We start from the raw sequence: 21,127 nt of genomic DNA on the forward strand, positions 1-21,127 counted from the left end.
GCCCCGCCACACTCCCAAGCACCGCACTCTACCGAGTGCGCCACCGGACTGGCCCTAGTGGAGTCTTTTAAAGCCTTGTAGTATATCAGAATATTGTACAACCCAGTCAAGAGCAATCGTAGGAAGCTCTGGGAGGAAAGCATTTCCCAGAAGACAGTGGAAACCTGGCCTGTCAGGGTGGCATGGTGACCAGCAGCCACCCGTAACTCAGGTGCCCTGGGTGCTGGTTGAGAAGACGTCTCAGGCTCAGGGTTGTCTCTGGCCCCTGTTTGTTTTCTGCATCTCTTTGTCATTTGGGCTGTTCTTCCCCGAGGTTGACCACGGGCTCCAACAAGGTGCCTGAACACCCACAAGAAGCAGAAATCAGTATGTTTTCCTAAAAAAAAAAAAAAAAAAAAAAAAACAATCAGAGGGCTGGCCAGTTTGCTCACTTGATTAGAGCATGGTGCTCATAACACAGAGATCAAGGGTTCGGATCCTCATGCTGGCCAACCACCCAAAAAAAGAAAGAAAAAGGAAAGAAATCAGTACATTTTCCTGATACCAGTTGATCCACGCAGGATCCATGTATTGATCACTTACTGTGTGGCAGGCACTGTGGTCGATGCCAGGAACACCAAATGAGTGAGACCCTGAGCCCGGCCCAGCATGAGCGTGGAGGTGAAGCCGAGCTGTGGCCGGGCCTCGCGGCTGGGAGCCAGTGAGCCACCACACCGACCCCGACGGGGTCAGGGAGAAGGGGACGGGTCCATGCGTTACCCGCGTGTGTCCACAACCACACGTGTGTGCAGACACACTCTCGTTCTCCCACCCTCCTCCCTAGCCCTCATCCAAATCTCTTTCTTTTCCAAGCCCCTGAACTCTTTGGGGTTATAGGTTTTGTTCAGAGGGGAGCTGGGGAAGGTGCGGCGTATTCTGTTTGGACTGGGTGGGATGTTCAAAGAGATGGGAGTTCAAAAAATAAATAAATAAAGAGTGCCTCTTAGGAGAACCAAAGGGCATAACTCTCTGGTCCTTAAAAGAGAGCCAGAAACTTTAAAGAAGGATTCACATGAATGGCACTTGAATGAACCAGAAAAAAATGAAGTATTCCCTCAACCAGCTGGTGGGTGTGCAGTTAGTTGTGTGACCAGATTAAAGCAGTGTCCCTGGAGCCGTTTACTGTGACAGTGATCTGCCTTGCATTATGAAAAAGGCCTCTGATTGATGACCTGGATAAATCTGAATGTGTGTTTTAGAAATCTTATGGTAGGTCTATTAGTAAAGACTAGATTCTTGATGATCATACATTTTGGATTTTCCAAATCTTTCAGAGCACAGTCGTGAGGCAGGTTTAGTGTGTGGGTGCCCGCTGGTTTCATTCACCAGAAAGCAGAGCAGTGAGAGAGAAGGAGAGGAAAGGGATCCTCACCACACCCAAGCCAGGTCCCAGTAGAGGCCAGAATCTGCGGGTGACTCAGATTCCCTGGAAAGGGGGAGAAGCTCCTGGGGCCCCAGTGGATGAAGCACAGGGCAGCCCTGGATGTGCTGACAAGCCCAGTGCCCAACCAGGGCCGTCGGTAGGCAGAGGAATTACGCCCGTGCTAGGAGGGGCCTTGGGGGTCACCAGGTCCAAGCCACCCCCCTTTGCAGATGAGAAAACTGAGCTCCAAAGAGGGGCGGTGCTCACCCAGGGTCACCCAGCAAGTGGCTTCTCACCATGTTGCTGCGTGATCTAGAGCAAGTCTCTTTCCTTCTGTGGGCTGTTTGTCTGCACAGGGCAGTGGGGTGGCTCCGAGGCTTCCCAGCCCTGACATCGTGGAATCCCAGACTCACCTCTGCCTCTGTTTCACTTTCCTGAGCAGAGCTGAGGACTGTCCCTGTTGGCTCCCAAACCAAGGAGAAGCTCTCTCTCCTGTTTAGTCTGGAAGGCTGGGATACGTGCAGCAGGAGGACGTGGGGAGAGACCCCAAGTGAGGTCCCCTGCCTCTGGGAGAAGTGGCACCCTTTACCGTGCCTGGTGAGGGAGCTGGCCAACCCCCACATTTTGGCCCAGATTGGGGGTAGGGGGCCAGACACCAGCCTCTGCTCAGTGTATGTATATGTTGCGGAGGGAACCAGAAGGTAGGCCTGGCCCCCAAGGGGGTGGGGAGAGTATAGGTGCTGGGGGGTTATCAGGAAATGAGCCTGGAAGGGCGGTGAGTAACAGTGACCCAGCAGGGCAGCAGGAAACCTGAAGGAAAAGAAGGTGAGTTTTAGGTACTCAAAGGGAGTCCTCCTGATCTATCCCAGCCCCTCTCCTGCTGAAAAGAAGCCCTTCTAGGCTCTGTCTGGGCAGCTGGGGAAGCCCAGGGCCCCTGGGACCATGGGACAATCGCCTGAGCTGCCTCCTGCTCCTCCCCCTTAGAGACTGGGAAATTGAGAGGAGAGGGGGCAGTTTGGGGAGTCAGCTGGGGACCAAGAGAGATTGCCATAGATAGCAGGGGTTGGGAAAGATCCAGTGGACAGTGCGGTAGGGGGTGAGGTTTGACTGCTGATCTGTCTCAGGCCCACAGAGTTGTCACTGACATAGAACTTGGGTGGGCCAATGTGGGGGGTAGGGGGGTGATTAGCAGTCACAGATGGGAAGACTTTGTGGCCCTTCTTGCTGGGGACCAAGAGAGATTGCCATAGATAGCAGGGGTTGGGAAAGATCCAGTGGACAGTGCGGTAGGGGGTGAGGTTTGACTGATGATCTGTCTCAGGCCCACAGAGTTGTCACTGACATAGAACTTGGGTGGACCAATGTGGGGGGTAGGGGGGTGATTAGCAGTCACAGATGGGAAGACTTTGTGGCCCTTCTTCACTCAGCAGTCCTCAGCTAGGTTCTCAGATGCAGGCATGGAGCAGATAAGTTCCAGAATACTCCTGCCTCCCCACCTAAACTTCGGGGGAATTTTGTCAAGTGTGTTCTGTTCCTGGAAAGTCCAAATTAGTGTTTGGATCCTTTAGGAATCAGGGATCTGATCTTCCATCCAAGCCTTTTGTCCTTGAAAGTTAGCTTCAGGCCAGGCTGTGAGTCTTCCACCCTCCTGCCCAATGGCCATCATCCTGTGGCCTCACTGGAACCCTGGAGAGAGACTTCCAACAGCCAAGGCTGAGGTTGTGGCCAGGACAGTGAAAGACGCAATGGGTAGGGCTGGGCTTTTGTAGCCTGTAGCTACAGCTGGAAGTTTTTTATTGCTCTGCCCTGAAGGGAGAGGAGAGGGGTAGCCCAGGTGGCTGTGACTTTGACTGCAGTGGTGGTGATGGCTGGCGGTGGGGGAGGGCTTGGAGATGGGATGAAGGGATGGTGGGCGTCTGACTGCCCAGGTAGAGAATGATTGCAAGCACCTCATTGTAATCCCCACGGTGGTTCACACCTCCACCCAGGTTTCCGAAATCTGCTTTTCAGGTTAGCCTGTGACCCAGGAGCTGGCATTTCACACCCACCCATGGCATCTCCAATTTCATCAGCAAGGGAGGGAATTGGGAGTGGAAGGCACAGAAAGGGAACCAGCTCCTCAAGGTCCCCTCCAACTACAGTTTTCTCAGTTGGCCTGGGGCAGGGTGGAGGTGGGGATTGCTGGGCATGGGGAGAGATAGCCTTTACCCCCACTCTGGGCCACTGTCTACATGGCTAAAGCAGCTTCTGTGCTTGAATCTTTCTGGGTGGGGCATCTCTCTTGTTGCCCACTCAGTTCTCAAGGCCTCGTGTCTCCTAGTCTTTGGCAGATTTCCACAAGAAAGTTCTGTTTAGAAGTAATGATTTTTCCTCTAAGACAAAGGCTTGGAGGTTGTGTTTTTTGTGTTTCATGTACCAAACCCATTTGGAGTACTTTGGGAAGAGTCCCTAATGTGCTTAGGAAGGTGGTGATTGCCATTTGATCACCTTTGGGAGAGACTGAGACAACTGGTTTTCCACTTATTAGGTGGGTAAGCCTGGGTAAGCTATTTGATCTCTCCAAGCCTTCGTTTCTTCATCTATAAAATGGGGATAATAATAGTACATTTCCCATGGTTATTGGGCGAACTAAAGAGTCACGCATACAGAATATTCACTGTGTACTATGTTAAGTGCTTAGGACTAGAAGCCATTGGCTTTGATCATTGTGGCTCACATAGCATTTAAAGCAAAGATCCCTGTTAAGCTTGGGTTCAAAGAGGTTGAATGATGGACCCCAGGTCACACAGAAAAGCCAGCGCTGAGCATAGAGGAGACTTGACTCCTTCATTGTAACCTTCTCCTTGAAGCTCCAAAATTGTAGGCCCACCCCTCAGAACAGGATCAGCATCCTTGCCCTGACAGTCTACCTGGGCAGCAGTGAACCCCCTGTGCTGGATGAATACAGCTTCTGTCTGGCTGATCCCATCCCCTCCCACCCTCCCTGTTCACTTCTGCCCCAGGCAGGGCTCTAACGCCGTCTAACCCTGGACCTGAAGCCAGCGAAGCAGGCACAGTCATCAACCCTGTAGGACACATAGCCTGGGGCCCAGACGAGGCTTACAGTAAGTAGTAGCTTGGAGCTATCAAGTGGTCAGCATGCATTTACTGCCAGCTCCGCCCAAAGACTGTGTCCATAAGACTGGCTGAGCTGCAGCTCTAAAAGAATGCCATAGCTCAGTGGCTCCCAAGCTCTGCTGCACATTAGAGTCACCCAGGGGGGCTTTGAAAATCCCGCTGCTGGTCTGCACTCCATTCCAATTCAGTCAGAATGTCTGAGGGTGGGAGGGAGGCAGCAGCACTTTTTGAAGAACCCCAGGTGATTGCAGTGTGTGGCAAAGTTCGGGAACCACTGGCATGGCTGCTCCAGGGAAGAGGAGGGAACCTGGAGGAGGAACTAGTTAGAATGTTAAATGAAGGTAAGGCCCAAACTCAGTCATGTATTTGAAACCTGTCATTTATCCACAGTAACCCTAAGGTGTTTTAAACAGTGTATTTACTTTAAGCCTAATTCAACATGCTTTCAGTACAAGAAGTCTAATTCATAACACACATTCAATAGGCAATACTTTCCTTTATAATCCAAATCCTCTATATGTAATTAGACCTGTATGTACATAATCACCGGGCATATCTAATAACAGGCATGTCAACATCCCCAGTCTCTCACCTCTTGGTTCCCCCTCCCCCAAGCTGGTGTCCTTATCCAAATGTTCTTTCTCCTCTGTCCCCCAGTCTGATGTCCAAAAGCAGGGGAGGGGATGAGTCATGTTCCAGGCAGCCTGGTTTGGTGTTGACCGGATGGGGAGGGTGGGGCTGGAAGATATGAAGAAGGTCATGTGTGACTGAATCGGGGTTGTGGGAACATCGGGAGAGGGAGGAAGGGGATACAGCCTCCAAAAGTGTGGCAAGAGAGGGTCATGAGGGCCTATGGGCTAGAGCCTTAGAAGGAACAGCCAAGATAAGGGAAGCCATATGGCATATGGGTCAGCTCAGAGTCACTCCGAAGGATGAAGGACCCAGAGAGATTAGAAAGTTGAGCCCACTTGGGGCACCGATGGGTGAGTGGGAGCCAGCCAGAGGAAGGAACAGTCCAGAGAGTACCAGAGTCCCCACCCTGGGGGATCCTGGCCTGGGGAGTAGGGGACAACACAGGAAGCCTGTGAGATGGTCAGTGAAGATGTGAAATGTGCAAATGGCCGTGCTGCTGCCTGAAGCCATTTATTCCAAGGGACAGGAGAGGCTTTTAGGGCTCACTCTCCCCCTACCCTGTGTTAGGTCCCCTAAGATTTGGTGTGGAGGCATGGGATGGATGAAAAGTCTTCTTGGGGAACAGAGGGCAGTAGAGATGCTTTCAGGGGAGGCCCAGACCGTTCTGAAGCCCACAGCATTTCTTCAGAGGAGCTTACAAGAAATCACCAGACGGAATGATCAGGCTCCTGGACGCAGGACCCTCAGGTCTCACACCAGTCCCTCCTCTGCATCTGAGCAATTCTTCCTTGGATCAGGGATGAGCAGCCCTGCCTGAAAGGTTCAAGCATGCTCCCTGGAGCCTGGCCAGCATCTGCCACCCTTGAGTGTGATGTCCAAGTGGAGTCCTAGCAAAAGATCCCAGGTTGGGCCATGAGGACCACCACCTGGGGACAATTGAGTGGCAGTGGGAAGACGGTGAGAGTAGGTAGAGCGGAGTTCTTTCCCAGCCTCCCAGAGTACAAAGAGGTGGTGGTGGATAAACTCAGGACAGACTCCTGTTCCGCAGAAAGGCAGACAGAGGGCCCAGCCTTGAGATGAGGGTTGCATCGAGCAGTCACTCAGATCACACATCTGGCCTCGTGGATCCTCACTGCCACATCGTGAGATAGATATGGCCTCCATTTTGCAGATGTGCAAACTTTGACACGATCAAGCAGCTAATGATCTGGGATTAGGACCCAGTAACTCTTCCACTGATATCCCAACTGCCCGTGCTACCCTGACACTGTGAGTGGGCTCCTTCCAGAAGGCTGAGGAACCCTGGGGAACAGGATGGGGCGGGGAAGAAGGAGGCTGAAAAAAACCTGTGCAGAGGAACAACTCTACAGAGAGACAGACCCTCCTCTCACAGACTTGGGCTGGGCTCCTTCCCCCTAAGCTCATAACTCCTTTTCTCCTTGGCAGTGCCCGAGACTCTTCCATTCCCTTCATGGCCTTTGGAGGGAGTGGGGTGGGATGAATTTAAAAAATATCTCACAGGTACTACCGAGCACTCACTGTATACATTTTTCTGCCATTTGCCAGCTGTGTGACTTAACAAGTCACTTAACCTCTCTGAGCCCCGGTCTCCTTGCCTGTGTGACAGGGACAAGAGTGTGATGCTCGAGGCTCTTCATGAGAAGGTACTAAGAAGACCTTGGCAAAGCAGAGGCTGGCGCAGATGTGTGAGAAGTGAAATACCAGTGCCAGGCAGGCCCCAGTAGGTCCCTTCGCCCAGCTCTCCTTCCTCACACTGTTAAGCATGTCGTTCCAGCTGCTTTTTTCTGCTCTAGGGACCAAAGCATCATTAGGTGCTTCTGTCCTTCAGTTGGCAAGTGTTTAAGCGGCTGCCAACTGGGGATTCAGATAAAGGGCAGGGAGCAAGGGAGGCATCAGGGCTGGGAATTGGGGAGAGGGAAGCGTGGAGCCCCACGGAGGAGCCCTGAGTCAGCGGAACGGTAGGGTGCAGTGGATCCACATAAAGCCTCACATTGTTCCCTGGGGCAGTCAGGACAGTGGTGACCTTTGGAATTTGGCTGACAGAGCATTAGGGCTCTGGGAGAGGACTGGGGGCAGGGGGCATTGCTCCTTGCTGGTGGCTGCACTAATGCCTCATAACAAGAAGCCTCTGTCCAGGGCCCAGCCCTTTGGGTATACCAGCATCTCATAAAGGGAGCAGTCTGAGCCCCTGGGCACCAGCCTGGGAATGTCCTTGGCCTGGCTTTGGGTTGAATCCACCCACCCTATTCCTGCCTGTGCAGCCGAGGTGCTCCTGGGTCTGCCATGGGGCAGCCAGCATGGCTCCCGGGAAGCGCCGATTCCTGGCTGGCTCTCCAGCCCGACTCCGCCATCTGCCCCTCCCCCACCCATTGAAGCTGGCCCCTTCTCTAGCCATAAGGCAGCCCCAGCCAGGAGCAGAGGAATAAATATTTAGATTGGCTCAGCCCAGGCCCCAGCATCACACGCTCTGGTGTTATGGGAAGGAGACCAAGATGGCAGAGGAAACTCCCAGGAGAGAGCACCAGCTGTCCAAGAGCAAGGGGGCTGGGGATCATGGGTGGGGGGCAAGCTGCTTCATGTGGGTCCTGGAGCAATGACTTGAGGCCTGTGCCGGAGCCACCCTTGTACAGGGGTGGGCTGGGAGGTACAGGCACAGAGGACAGTAGTACCTTTGCTGCCCAGATCGCTTAGTTTCTGTTCCCCTGTAGTGGAAGGTAGGGTGGGCAGTGGGTCCAGTACTGGAGATCCTCTCAGCCCCTGTCCCAGAAGGCTTTCTGGATGAGGGGCTGAGGAGGGCAGCCAGGAGCGGTGGGCATGAAGGGCCAGAGAGGCCCCTGGGAGGTTGGGTAGGCCGGAGTTGAGGTGGTGACGTGCAGTGTCGGGGGACAGTGTGGCAGGGGCATGCTGTAGACAGGCTGTGTGTGAGATGGAGCAGGAGGTGCTGGGCAAGAGGCTTGGGGGGTTCAGGGCAGGCGGAGGACATGGGAGTCTGTGAGGAAGTGTGCGAGATGTGAGGCAAGGGTGTGGGAGAGGCTGTCTCTGAGAGAGAGGGCTGTGAGGGAGCAGATGCCTGTGGGGGGATGGGAGCCACGGCGTGGGAGCCATGGTGTGGGACCGTGGAGCCCCGATGTGGGAAAGAGTGGCTGTGTTAAAAGCAGCAAGTCTGTGAAAGGTCACTGCCGTGTGGCCTGTGCATGGGGAAGCAGGTGGCAGTGTGCGTGTGTGTCAGTTAGGATTAGACTCGGCTGTGAGGGACATCAGACCCTGAGCGACAGCAGCTGAAGCAAAACAGCCCCCTCTTTCCAGTCGAAGGCTGGGGTGAGAGCCTCACCATCCCAGGGGTCCAGGGCCTTCTGCAGTGTCACTCCCCCACCCTCAGTGAGAAGCTTGGCCTGGGCCTGGCTCAGGACGGCTGCTGTCACAGGTGTTTCTCCCAGGACAGCTCTCTACCGTCTCTTAGCAGGTTCACCTGGAGCCCCAGTGCCACTGAGCCAAAGCAACCTTCTCTCTGGGAGATATGGTGGGTCTCAGAAGACAGCAAGCATGGCAGGGAGTGGGCACAGAGAGGAATGTCAGGAGAGCATGAAGGTCACTAGACTGAAGGTCAGGAGGTCTGGGCTTCTGGTCCTGGCTCTGCCGCTGTGTGATTTGTGAAGGTTACTTCCCCTGCTGGAACCTCACTGGGCCGTGAACTAGATGATCCTCTAAACCTTTGAGAAGCCAGGGCAGCAGCTGTAGGACTGCCAGCCTGCAGGAGCCTGGCTACAAGCAAGGCCAAGAAGAGTGAGCATCTTTTTGTTGGAGGCCCTAGAGCATTCATTCATTCACCCAGCTACTAAGTGTTGAGCTCCAGCTGTGTGCCAGACCCTGGGGCTACTGCATACTTAAGCTAGAGCCGCTGCCCTTGAGCCAGGGGCAGATCAGGAGGGCATGGACAGAACATGCTGAGGGAGGACAGGGGCCCTCTGCCTGGGCATTTAGATCCGGTGCATACTTGCCTGGCCACAACCTCAAGTTGAGTCCAGTTCAATTCTCATCCCCAAATCCGTTCATGTCACCCTCAGTCTAAAAACCCACTGATGACTTGAAGTGATCCACAAGATTAAGCTCAGGTTCCTTAGTCTGGGGCCTCAGAACCCATGTCCAGCCTCTTCTTCAACCACTTACTGCCCTCCCTACATCCGTCCCCAACCCACCCATCCCTGGAGCAGTCCCATCACCCTTGTCAGAACCTTTCCATGCTCTAGTTTGTTCAGTGGGATTCATGCTGAGGGACAGGGGTTGGGATTGGCCCTGCCAGAGAGCAGCACTGGGAGGATGGGACAGGACATCCCAGCTGAGGATTCGGGTCATGGAAAGGTGCAATGGATGACACAGCGTCACTCATCCTGGGAACTGCAAGCTCTTCAGTTTGGTGCACAGAGAATGCAAGAGTCTCTGTGGGCAGGGACCTGGGGCAGCCACTTGAGGTATGCTTTATCTTGAGGACAAAGGGAGCCTTTGAAGAGAATTAGAATCAGATGACAGTAGCATGGAGGGATGATTGGGTGGGGGCATGAGGAGACCCTTATGCCTCCCTGTCTTCTGTAAATACCTCTGTCTTTGCTGGAAAGCCCTCTATCTTTTAACTGTCAGCCACTGAAATGCCTCTCACTCCACCTCTATCCCCATCCTTAAGGGGACAGCTAGCACTCCCCCATCCATCCCCTGCCCCTATAGCATTTAGCAAAAACTTCAACCCTCAGCCTTATCGTGGTACACTGACTTTGGTTGTTGGAGGTCAGCCTCTCTTTGAAGACAGAGGCTTTGCTCTTGGCCACTCCCATGCCCAGCCTGGTGCAGGCCTTGCCTCAGTTAATGCTAATCAATGCTCTCCCACTGATCTGATTACCTACCTGCAAGCCCCGGAGGATCCACATTGCCTGGGATCTGTCTGGGTCTCAGATGCACCTGTAGGAGAAAAATCTTTACTCCTGCCTTTTCATGTCTGGAGTAGGTTATGGTTGTAGCAACACAAGCATAGAGCCAGGAATTGTAGAAACAAGAGAGAAACTGAAAGAGGTCAGCCCACTGTGTTCTGAGACCTTTCACTCATCTATTTCCTGCAACAGTCCCTTGAAGTAGGAGCTATTGTTTTACTCCTTTTGCAGATGTGGAAATTTGCAGATGTGGGAACTAAGGTAGAGAGAGGTTAAGTAAATTCCCACAAGGTTATGTGGCTAGTAGCTGACGAGGTAGTACTGGCTCCAGGGCCTTTGTTCTTAACTGCTGTGCTCTCCTGGAGCCTACCTACCCCTTACTTCCAACTATAGACAAGGACTTTAGCAGACACCATCTCGATGGTGCACCTGCCACACCCTCTGCATGGCCCACGTTCTGGGCCTGCTTGCTGTTCACTTCATTTCTTCCTTGTTGGTCAGAGGCTCCTGGTGCTCATGAGAGAAGGAGCCTTATAGAAACCTCCCATCTTGGGAGTCCTAGCCTGAGTCTTGAGCTTGAGGAGCCTGGCTCCAGCCTCTGCCATGGACTCTTCCCCAGCTATGCCATTTGCTGTAGGCCTTAGCCATACCGTGAGATGATCCAGGTGAATCATCCCAGGGGACTCCCGGGTGAGGAGGAAGGCTGGGAGCCAGGTTTCTGTCTGGCCTGTGCTTAGCCTCTGGCCAGCTGTTCCCTGAAGCAGGGGGGGTTCTGCACTCTGCCCTTCCCTCTGTGTTGGAGGAAAAGGGGACCCTGGAACCTTGCTAGTGAGTCTGAGGTTTAGGGAGTAGAAGGTGGGAAAGACACTGATCAGGATGATGGAGCCCTGTTACCAAATAGTTAGATCCAGAAACTGGGGCTGCCAGTGGGTCGGCAAGTGGAATGTGGTTTTCCAGAGAAATAGGACTGAAAAGACTAGAGAATTCAGGGTTTAAAGAAGTGCAGGGCGGCCAGGTGATTGGGAGGGTATTCCTGCCTCATTGTCCCCTCTTATTTGTATCATGCTGTTTGTTAGTCACATGGACCAAGAGCAGGAGCTGCCACATTCCCCCGCAGGTGTATGGAGGATTTACAGGCTGCCAACAGACAGGAACGAATGGAAGAGGGAACCAGGTCCTAATACTGCCTCTGCCAACCTCCAGCTGTGTGGCAAGGGNTTTTTTTAGCTGAACACCAAGGAAATTGGACTGGTTGGTCGAGGAGGCAATTGTGCATTCTGGTTAAGAGGGCTTTGGAGTCAGACTGCTTGCGTGTAAATCTCTATGTTTCCCCTTAGTCCCATGACCTTGAGCAAGTTACCCGAACCAAATTCAGTAATAATCATAGTTCCTACCTCCTGTTGTAAGGATTTTAATTAACATGATACATCCTTTTTGACCCATGGTAACCATGATTAGTCACTTCCATATATAAACTTCAATAAGTCTTTGTCCTGCACAAATAGAAGATACAGAGGAAATCTATCGCAATGAGAAATTTTCATTCCCTCTCTGCACCCACAGCCATGTTCTCATTTTGGTAGCATTTTGTTATTGCCATTGACAGTATTATTTAATATAGAAACAGGAAAAAGAAAATCTATCGCAATGAGAAATTTTCATTCCCTCTCTGCACCCACAGCCATGTTCCCATTTTGGTAGCATTTTGTTATTGCCATTGACAGTATTATTTAATATAGAAACAGGAAAAAGGGTCAAACAGATTTCTTTCACCCTCCAATCTGGCCTAAAAGTTCAAATACTTCTCCTGTTAATGGTGGGCAGGTCATGTCACCATGCACTGAGACCCCTCGGCAGCCCTCAGGCCACAGGGTGTTGCATGTGCCTGTGGTATCAGAGAAGATGTTGTGAATATCCATATAGTGTTCTTTTTAAAGGATCAGAGGAGGTGGATTTTGGATCCTGCCTGGGGGATCCTGCCAGGGACATCTGCCTGACCCAAGCTCTAGCAGGGGAAGTCGGGTATCGAGTCTCGCCTGGCAGGAATTTTGCCTGGAGTAGAATATGCCACAAGTGGACCAGCCGCCAGTCTCCCCTCAGCCGACCTGAGTGAATGGAAGATCAGGTGGCCCAGGCTGGTGGGACAAGGAGATTCCAGCATCTTGATCCAAGAAGGGATTTCCTGTTAAGAGGAAGCAGAGATTAACCGAGCTCTGATTCTCCTTCCTCACAAGTCCCTGAGATCATAAAGAACCTAATGGATCCTTTCTTACCATCTGGGCCTCGGTTTCCCTTTCTGGAATATCTCCCCATATACTCCCATGCCTCATTGTTCCAGAGATCATTTACAGTAAAAGGAAGAGAAACTTCCTTGTAGAGTTAAAGGACTGCAGAAATATGTGGGGATTTATGAGATGAGAGATGACAGGCACTCATTTGTGTCCGATCATTTGCAGCATTTGCTGATTACCTGCAATGGTAGCAGACATCACAACTAGCACTTGCTGAGCACTTAGTCTGTGCAGGCATTCATTCTTCCCTTAGTAGTCCTCACCCCCCCATCAGGTAAATGTGTTATCCCCATTGTACAGATGAGGCTTAGAGAAGTAGAGGGAAAAGCCTGGGCACCAGCTAATCCATTGCAGCTTTGGGGTGGAACTGTGGGCCCCTCACTGCCTGTACCCTGAATCCAAGGGGGACACCCAGACCGTGTTCTCAAAGCACCTAGACTGAGGCAGCCGATGGCTCACCTTTCCCTCTCCACTTTCTCTTTCCCACATGGGTGGCATTGCCAGCAGGCCTTACTAATGGTATTACTCTAGCAGGTACACAGTAAGCTCCAGAGGAACGGGGGCATTCCTAGTGGGGGAGGCTGGGCACACACGTTGAAAGATGAATAGCTACACAGGACTGTATATTCTAAGTGCCAGTGCAGAGCCATCCAGGCTCCTACTGGAGAATAGTCATTGAGGCCAAGGGGCCTCCATGGCAAAATGGGTCTTGACAGATCTAGACCACTTCTGACCGGGCCCTGCCAGCAGCTCACTGAGAGCAGAGTTAGCCAGTGCTCAGAGATGGGTGACAATGGGGTGGGGGGGACATTTGGTGTGGTGGGGCTGTGTTGAGCAGTGTGAATAGGTGGAGCATGGAGTTTCAGCAGCTCGATTGGAAAGGGGGCCCCATCCTGCCCTATGGCCTTTTTCCCTCTGCCCTCCTCTGTGCACCCCCATTCACGCAGTGAGTCAGCAACAGGAAGGAGCCCTTGGTCTGCTGGCAATGCCATTAGTAGGCCCATTGGAGAAAGGGGAGGTGGAGAGGGAAAGGTGAGCCATCAGCAGCCTCAAGCAGAAGGCTGCCAGCTGCTCAGCTTCCCTGAGCCCCATCCTGTCCCCCTACCCCCATTGATTGGAGGTGGGTGGCAGGAGCCGGGCTGATCAGAAGCACTAGGGGCATTTTGAGGACTCTCCCCAAACCTACTAAATAAGAATGTCAGAGAGAGAAACTCTGGAATCTGTACTTGTAAAAAGTGTGGCCCCTCCCCTGTGGTGCCCTGGTCAGGTGGTTGTAGGGGCCTGACCCACCCTGATCAAGGTGACATTGGGGGGCTCCACAGGGGGAAGCATCAGCTATGAATAAATCAGATGCCAAAAAGAGGTGCTGTTTTCTTCGAGGTGAAGCTTTATACTTTTAAAGGGTCCTCTTTTGAAAAACTCTCTAGTGGTTCACTTTGTCAGTTTTCCAAGAGGCTTTGGAACATTTGAGATGTGTTCTTTTAAGTCACGGGTTTATATGGAAAAGATAAAAATTCCTAGACCAGCAGGAGGGAGGTGTCTATTGCAGACAATGTCCAGGCATGTCCTCTCCACGGCCCAAGCTGAGCACCAGGTGGGCTGGTGGGGAGGCCTGCTCACACCCACTGGCCTCCCATCCTCCCGTCCTTCCCCTCAGGATGTGAAGATCTTCAGGGCCCTGATCCTGGGGGAGCTGGAGAAGGGACAGAGTCAGTTCCAGGCCCTCTGCTTCGTCACTCGGCTACAGCACAATGAGATCATCCCCAGTGAGGCTATGGCCAAGCTTCGGCAGGTGAGTGCCTACCCAGGGCCTGCCCTGGCCCAGCTCCTGACCCAGAGCCCCCAGCCCTGCATCCAACCTGGCCCCAAACTGGTCCCCAGTCCAACCTCAGCCTCCCACCCAGCTTCTCATCCTCATTCCGTTTCTGGCCCCATCACCCTGACCTACCTTACCCCTCATCCCTGCCTGTCACCCCACTCACTCTAGAGTCCTGAACCCCCTGATTTTGCCTCAGATCTCTAGTCTGTGCTGAATTCCCAACTCCCAGATTACTCCAATCCCCTGGTCCCAGCTCCTCCCCATGTACGATGGAGTTTAGGAGCTTGGGCTCTGAAATCAGATCGGGCATCACATTCCATCACTCATTAGTCAGGTGACATTGGACAAGTTACCTTGCCTTCAAAGCCTCAGTTTTCTTATTGGATTATAGAGAGAGTTCAATGACATAATGCAGGTAATGTGTTCAGCATAGTGTTCAAAACCCTTAAACCATCTGCTCAGTCCCTTCCTAGACGCTGGGCCTCTCCCCACCCTCCCTGAGCTCCCCAACCTATTCAGTGGCCTACCTAGGGCCCTCCTCCCTTCCCCTCTCTCCTCCCTTTCCCCATTGCCTGCTCTTCCCAGAGTGACTCATTTCCCTGGCTGTTGGAAAGTACAACATTTACCCTGGGAAAGCTTGCCTGGCCCACCCACCTCCACTTCTCAACAACACCTTGGAATTCTCTATCAGGCCCCAGAGGTCAGCCCCATGGCCAGCAAATAACTTGAGAACAGTCCACTATTCTGGATAGAAGCTGAGGCCTGACTCCACTCTGGGCCTCAGTTTCTCTGCCAGTTGGAGAGGATGGGGCTGGGTGCCCCTTGAGTGCCACTCTGCAGATGGCCCCAGAGTTATGACGGCAGCCAGCCTGGGCTTGTCTCCCCCTCTGGGATCAGGGGAAGAATGGTCAGGGAGTCTTCTGAGGCCAGGTAGGAGTGGCTTCTCTCCTGCACGCAGAAAAACCCACGGGCAGTGCGACAGGCTGAGGAGGAGCGTGGTCTGGAGCAGCTGCACATGGACATCGCGGTCAACTTCAGCCAGGGGGGCCTGCTGAGCCCCCACCTCCACAACGTGTGTGCCGAGGCCGCAGAAGCCATCTACACCCGCCAGGAGGATGTCCGATTCTGGCTGGAGCAAGGTCAGCCAGGTGGTGGGTGCTGCCCACTGCCGGGCAGAGGGAAGCCGAGGGAGGAGACAGCCCCAGAGCAGGGAAGGAGGGAAGGAGGGAAGGAGGCAGAGCCGAGTGGCTGTTCCATCTGTTCATTTATTGAGCACCTACAGAGATGGGAGTCAGAGATGTAGTCATCCAGTTTCTGTCCCCCAGGCACTTCCTTGGCAAGGGGGTGAGGGGGGTAGATCTGTAAAGAGTTAAATATGATAGAGGGCACTGATGAGCTATGGGTATTCAGGGGAGGGACCTCTAAACCAGGCTGTGTTTGGTCAGGGAAGGCTTCCTGGAGGAAGTGGTGCCTGTGTAGCTGTTCAGTGAGGAGTCAGTCAGATGAAAGGACCCATCCCAGGTGGAGACATACAAATTCTGCTAGTCCCTATGCAGGGAGATTCCCAGACACTTCTGCTTGTTCCTGCCTTCAGCTAGGATGCAGTGATGGGACCTTCTGTCATGGGAGGGGACACAGGCACCCATTTCCCCTGCCCGTCTCTGCTGCCACCTCTCAGAGATGAGCTTCACACCTTCCCTGGGGCCAGCATTTCCCCCTCTTGGAGAACTCCCAACACTGCGTGGTCCCTGCCTTTCTGACCTACGTGACTTCAACACTGGCCCATCTCCAGATACCTTTCCCAAGAAAGGTCCTCTATGTAGAGGAGACAGGGAGATGTCACCATCCCAATTCCAGGCCCCTCATCCTTCCACTCAGCCAGCTGAGCATTAGAGAAATGCCTGCCCCTCCCAGGGCGGGGTTGGATTTAGAAATGCCCAGCAGAACTGTGGGCATGTCCTGCACACACACACCCTCCCCAGTACAAGTGTGATACTAGCATCCCTTGGAAGTTGGTTCCTCCCACGACCTCTGAGCCAAGCCAGGGCCAGGTCGCTGCTGTCTTCCCCAGCACCCCTCACGCACACTCTCCTGCCTGCCCTGAGCCCTGGCCACCATGACCTCCTCTGCTGTCCCTTCCCTGCCCGGCCTTACTCAAATTCCACCTCCTTTAAGAAGCCTTCCTTGATTTCCTGTTCAGTCTCCCCATGCCTCTATTTCAGCACACTCCAGTGGAGGGATTTTTTAAAGCATCGGGTGGTAGCATGGCTGAGTGGAGACCTTGAAGTCAGAGCTGAGCTCCAGTCCTGACTCCACCCTTACTGTGTGACCTTGACCAGATAGTTAAACATCTCTGGGCTGTTTTCTCATCAATAAAACAGGGATGACAATACCTAGCCCATGGAGTGGTGGAAAGAGGTGCTGTATGAAGAGTCCCTAGCACACAATTGGGACTCAGTAGATGGGGGGGGGTGTTACTTAATTTCTTCCTCCCACTAGCCTAGCCAGGAGCCTAGTGCCCAGGTCTGTCTTACCGCTGCATCCCCCTGGCGGCCTCAGGGATGGGGGTGACTATAAATGCCTATTGGATGACTGAAGAGGCCAAGCAGGGAACAGCCCCTGCCCTGGCTAGGGAAGCCCCCCCCTTCTCCCGGGGGGGGTGTTACTTAATTTCTTCCTCCCACTAGCCTAGCCAGGAGCCTAGTGCCCAGGTCTGTCTTACCGCTGCATCCCCCTGGCGGCCTCGGGGATGGGGGTGACTATAAATACCTATTGGACGACTGAAGAGGCCAAGCAGGGAACAGCCCCTGCCCTGGCTAGGGAAGCCCCCCCCTTCTCCCTTCCTCCCTGATTCTTGCCTCTCTTCCCAGGTGTAGACAGCTCTGTGTTCGAGGCTCTGCCCAAGGCCTCAGAGCTGGCAGAGCTGCCTCGCTGCCGGCAGGTGGGGGACCGCGGGAAGCCCTGTGTCTGCCGCTACGGCCTGAGCCTGGCCTGGTACCCCTGCATGCTCAAGTACTGCCACAGCCGTGACCGGCCTGCACCCTACAAGTGCGGCATCCGTAGCTGCCAGAAGAGCTACAGCTTCGACTTCTATGTGCCCCAGAGGCAGCTGTGTCTCTGGGATGAGGACCCCTAGCCAGGCTGGGGTGAGGGGTGGATCTAGGGGTGCTGTTCTGGCGCCACTGCTCCGCCCCCAGCCACTAGAGGGGGTGGCCACCCCCACCTGAGGCCTTATTTCCCTTCCCTTCCCACCAGCCTCCCCCTGGAGCCTCTGGCCCCACCGCCATGACTGTGAAAGGGGTGTGGCCCAGCGGGGGCCACCCATGAAGGCAGCCCCCACTCCCACCCCATGCCTTCCTTGGGGTCAGAGAGGGAGAAAGGGGTTCTCCAGACTTGCGCCCCTCTCCTCCCTCTCCCCTGAAGTATTCACTTGCAAGCAACCAAAATGTGATGGCCTGTGATTCTTCTATTGAACTCTGTAAAGGATTAGATCCTAAAAGGAGTCCATGCCTGTCCCACCGCCCCACACACAACTCCGCTCCTCCCACACATCCGGAGGGAGCTGGCCCTCTGCACCACCCACTTCCCCAACACTGAGGGGATCAGTACCTTCAAAGAGGGGGCTGTGGGGACCGTGCCAGAGCCCCTGGACCTACTATGACAGCACATTCTTCTCATTTCTGGCCCTGAGGCCGCATGCAGGGCAGGTGGAGACCTCCCACCACCAACACAGACCATGTGTGCCTTTCCCCAGCCTGGACTTTGCCTAGAGCAGGTGCCAGCTCTTTCCCCCTCTAAACAGAAGTATTTTTGTAAGGGTCTGGGGTGGTTTGGGGGGGGAGCATGAAGTATGAGGAAAACTTGAATTCCAGATTTTTAATGCAAAGTATTTATCATTTGTACCAGAAATAAAAGTTTAAGTTTTTACTTGACTGACAACTCTAGACCTGGAGTTCTGAGGGAAGTTTTGGCCAGTGCTGCCATCTGGTGTCGGAATGTCCTCATACCCTGTTAGTGACTAGTCTTAACTTCTACAGCAGTTTGTACGGAGGGAGGAGAAGCAGGGGTGTGTTACCACGGAAAGATGAGATAAAATTTCTGCACTCAAGAAGATGAGGCAGACATAGGTGCGACCATATTAAGCCACTCAGTAATAGCCAGCACGAAGGCAATAAATGACGTTGAGATTCTGGAACAAGACTCCCAGCATTCAAACCTAGGCCCTGCTACTTAATTGCTGTGTAATCTTGGGTCAAGTTACTTTAACTCTCTGTGCCTTCGCTGTCTGAGGTATAAAGTGAGCTTAATTATAAGACTTAACTGAATTCAGGCATGTCAAGTGCCTGGCACATAGTGTATACCGTGTTAGCCTTTATTACTAATATTGTTACTGTTAGTGAAAAGAATAGACATTCCCTCACATATAAACCTGAGACAACTAAACCAGATAGCTGGAAGGCTCTTCCATTCCAAAGTGTCTTCCAGTATAGGGAGGCTGTAAAAGGAAGTGCTGGGCAGGGTACCGGAGAGTTCAAGAAGGAGCAGTGTGCAGGCTGCATTTACTGGGGAAGGCTTCCTGCAAGAGACAGGGTGTGTTTCAGTTGTGGAAAAGTCTCCTGGGTCCCAGAGGGGACCCAGTTCCTTAGGGGGGGAGGAGATAGGGAGGGTGAGATCCTTCCTCAAAGGCCTGGGAGAGGGAGGGGGTTTGTAGGGCAGTCCTTTCCTCTGTTCCCCAGCACCCCCAGAACAGGCTGCTGCTGCCCTTTGAACCCATGCAAGCTGGAGGGTTGTAGTGGGAGCCAGGCTTGCTTGAACAGGGTCAAGTTGAGGGTCGGTGGGGAGATAGCCTTTTCATGTTGTCATGTCTTTTCTCTGAACCTGTTTTCTAGGACCAGCTTCAGCCTTGCTCCCCTCTTCTCAGGCCTTTTTCTCCTTCCCCTCCTGCCCAATCTGGGGCCTCAGTCCTGAGCTCCAACCTCTGCTCTAGAGGAAGGGATACTTGGAGAACGCACCTCCCACCCTATGTTTATGACTTTATTGCTGGGGTGGAGTCCCCAAACCCATATACCTTCCATACTGACTTCCAAATAACCAAAAATGCTTTTTTAAAAAGTAATGTTTTCAAGACTTGGAGTGTTTTTCTGACCTTCCTTGACTAGCACCTCCTAGCCTGTCTGTTCCCTGTAGTGAGAGGGCTCTGGACGCCATTGCTACAGACATCACTGCCTTGGACCCTTTCCTGGCCATAGGAGATGGGGAGGAGGAGAATTAAGATTCCCTGAGAGTTTGGGGCTGACCTTACACTCAGCAAAGTAGGTGCCTCTCAGGGGCTGCATTCCAGGGGCTGAGTAATAGTCCACGATTCCAACCTACCCTTGGAAATTTAACTGTGACAGTCACTTCTCTGCTGAGATTCTCAAGTTTTAGTGTGCATCAGAATCACTCTGGAGGTTGTTAAAATAGATGTAGGTGGCTGGCTATTTGAGAAACACTGAGATAAGCCTTTACTATCCTCAGGAGGCCTTTGTGACCATGTGAAAATACCTGGGAGAGGTAATATAATCAGTCCTCATTTCTCTGTGGCACATTAGAATTTGCAAAGTAACTTCATATAAGTTAGCCCATGGACTCCCCGTTGCAATTCTGTAACATTTTATGGATGTGGCTCACCTATAAAATTGTGTGACTTGCCCAAATGAGTTTATCAGATTGGGCAGCTAGAACCTCCGCAAGCACAGCTCACTTGTAGGAGGGGGACACGGGTTTGGGTGGGATAAGGAGAAGTAGGAGGTGTGGAGCCCTGGTTGAGCCAGTTCCTGTAGTGGTCATCACTGCCTTCATGGGGAGAGAGTGTCCAAAGCTTCCCTGGGACCAGGGCTGGCAGGAACAGGCTCCTGATTGGTCCCCTTTGCCAAGATAAGCAAGGCACCCTCAAGGAAGACAAGAAACCCAGACCTCCCTGGTGCCTCTGTCCAGAGAGGTTAGAGGGGTACCAGGCAGCCCCGGCAGCATCCCTCAGCCTGGGCTGGGCCTTGCTGTGGACTTTCTGTGGATTTTCTTCAGGCTTCTCTTCCTACAGTCTTATTAGCCAAGGGAGGCCTTAGGTGGGGGGACTGTGGGGCCCTACAGTTGGGAGACCTCTGCCCAAGGGTCTTCATGGGACCTGGGTACAGTGGGTGGAGTAGACAAGAAGTCTGGCAAAAAGGGGGACAAGTGCCACTCTCAAGACTAAAGCTTGAGGCTAACAATGCATATGAGGAATGTGGGCACTGGCCTAGTCCCAGCTCTGTGACCTTGGGTGGGTCACCCTCCTTTGCAGGTCCCCTGTTCCTTTGCCTGATAAGAGAGAGGGCCTTACTAGCTTATCTCTAAGGCCTTCCCCAACACTGGCATTCAGTGTTTAATTACCTAGTATTCGACCACAGACTATTAGCCATTTGCCTATTGATGGGCAATGAAATTGTTTACTGTGACTTGCTCTTATAAGCCAGGCTGTAGATAGAAATGGGCAGCTGGAATGTCTGGGTCATAGGTGCACAAATTGTGGTGGATGCTGTCAAATTGCCCTGTAAATGGGCAATTTCCACTCTTATTCACAGCATATGAAAGTTCCCAGTTCCTCACGTTCCTGCAGTATCACCCAGGGTTCTCCAGAGAAACAGATCCAACAGGATACATATGTAGAGAGAGAAAGAGAGATTTATCTTAAGGAATTAGCTCACTTGATTGTTGTGTCTGGCAAGTCCAAAATCCTGGCAGGCTGACCGCTCAGGCAAAAGTTGATGTAGTCTGGGGTTCACAATTTGTCGCACAGGGCAGCAGGCTGGAAATTCAGATAGGATTTCTGTGTTACAGTCTTGAGGCAGAATCCCTTCTTCAGGAAGCCCCCATATTTGCTCTTCAACTGATTGAAATCCCATCTACA

General features: G+C 52.9%; 1 protein-coding gene across 1 annotated transcript; it reads left to right on the forward strand.

Moving 5' to 3' along the window:
- Positions 1-13,670: 13,670 nt before the first annotated feature.
- Positions 13,671-18,141, forward strand: OAF (OAF homolog (Drosophila)). Its single transcript, XM_008570196.1, has 3 exons — positions 13,671-14,175; positions 15,161-15,341; positions 17,073-18,141. Exons 1-3 carry the CDS (start codon positions 13,855-13,857, stop codon positions 17,336-17,338), a joined length of 768 nt encoding a protein of 255 aa, XP_008568418.1. The 5' UTR covers positions 13,671-13,854; the 3' UTR covers positions 17,339-18,141.
- The last annotated feature ends 2,986 nt before the right edge of the window (positions 18,142-21,127 follow it).

Source organism: Galeopterus variegatus, unplaced genomic scaffold (assembly GCF_000696425.1).
Source record: "Galeopterus variegatus unplaced genomic scaffold, G_variegatus-3.0.2 Scaffold580, whole genome shotgun sequence".
NCBI classification, from domain to species: Eukaryota; Metazoa; Chordata; class Mammalia; order Dermoptera; family Cynocephalidae; genus Galeopterus; species Galeopterus variegatus.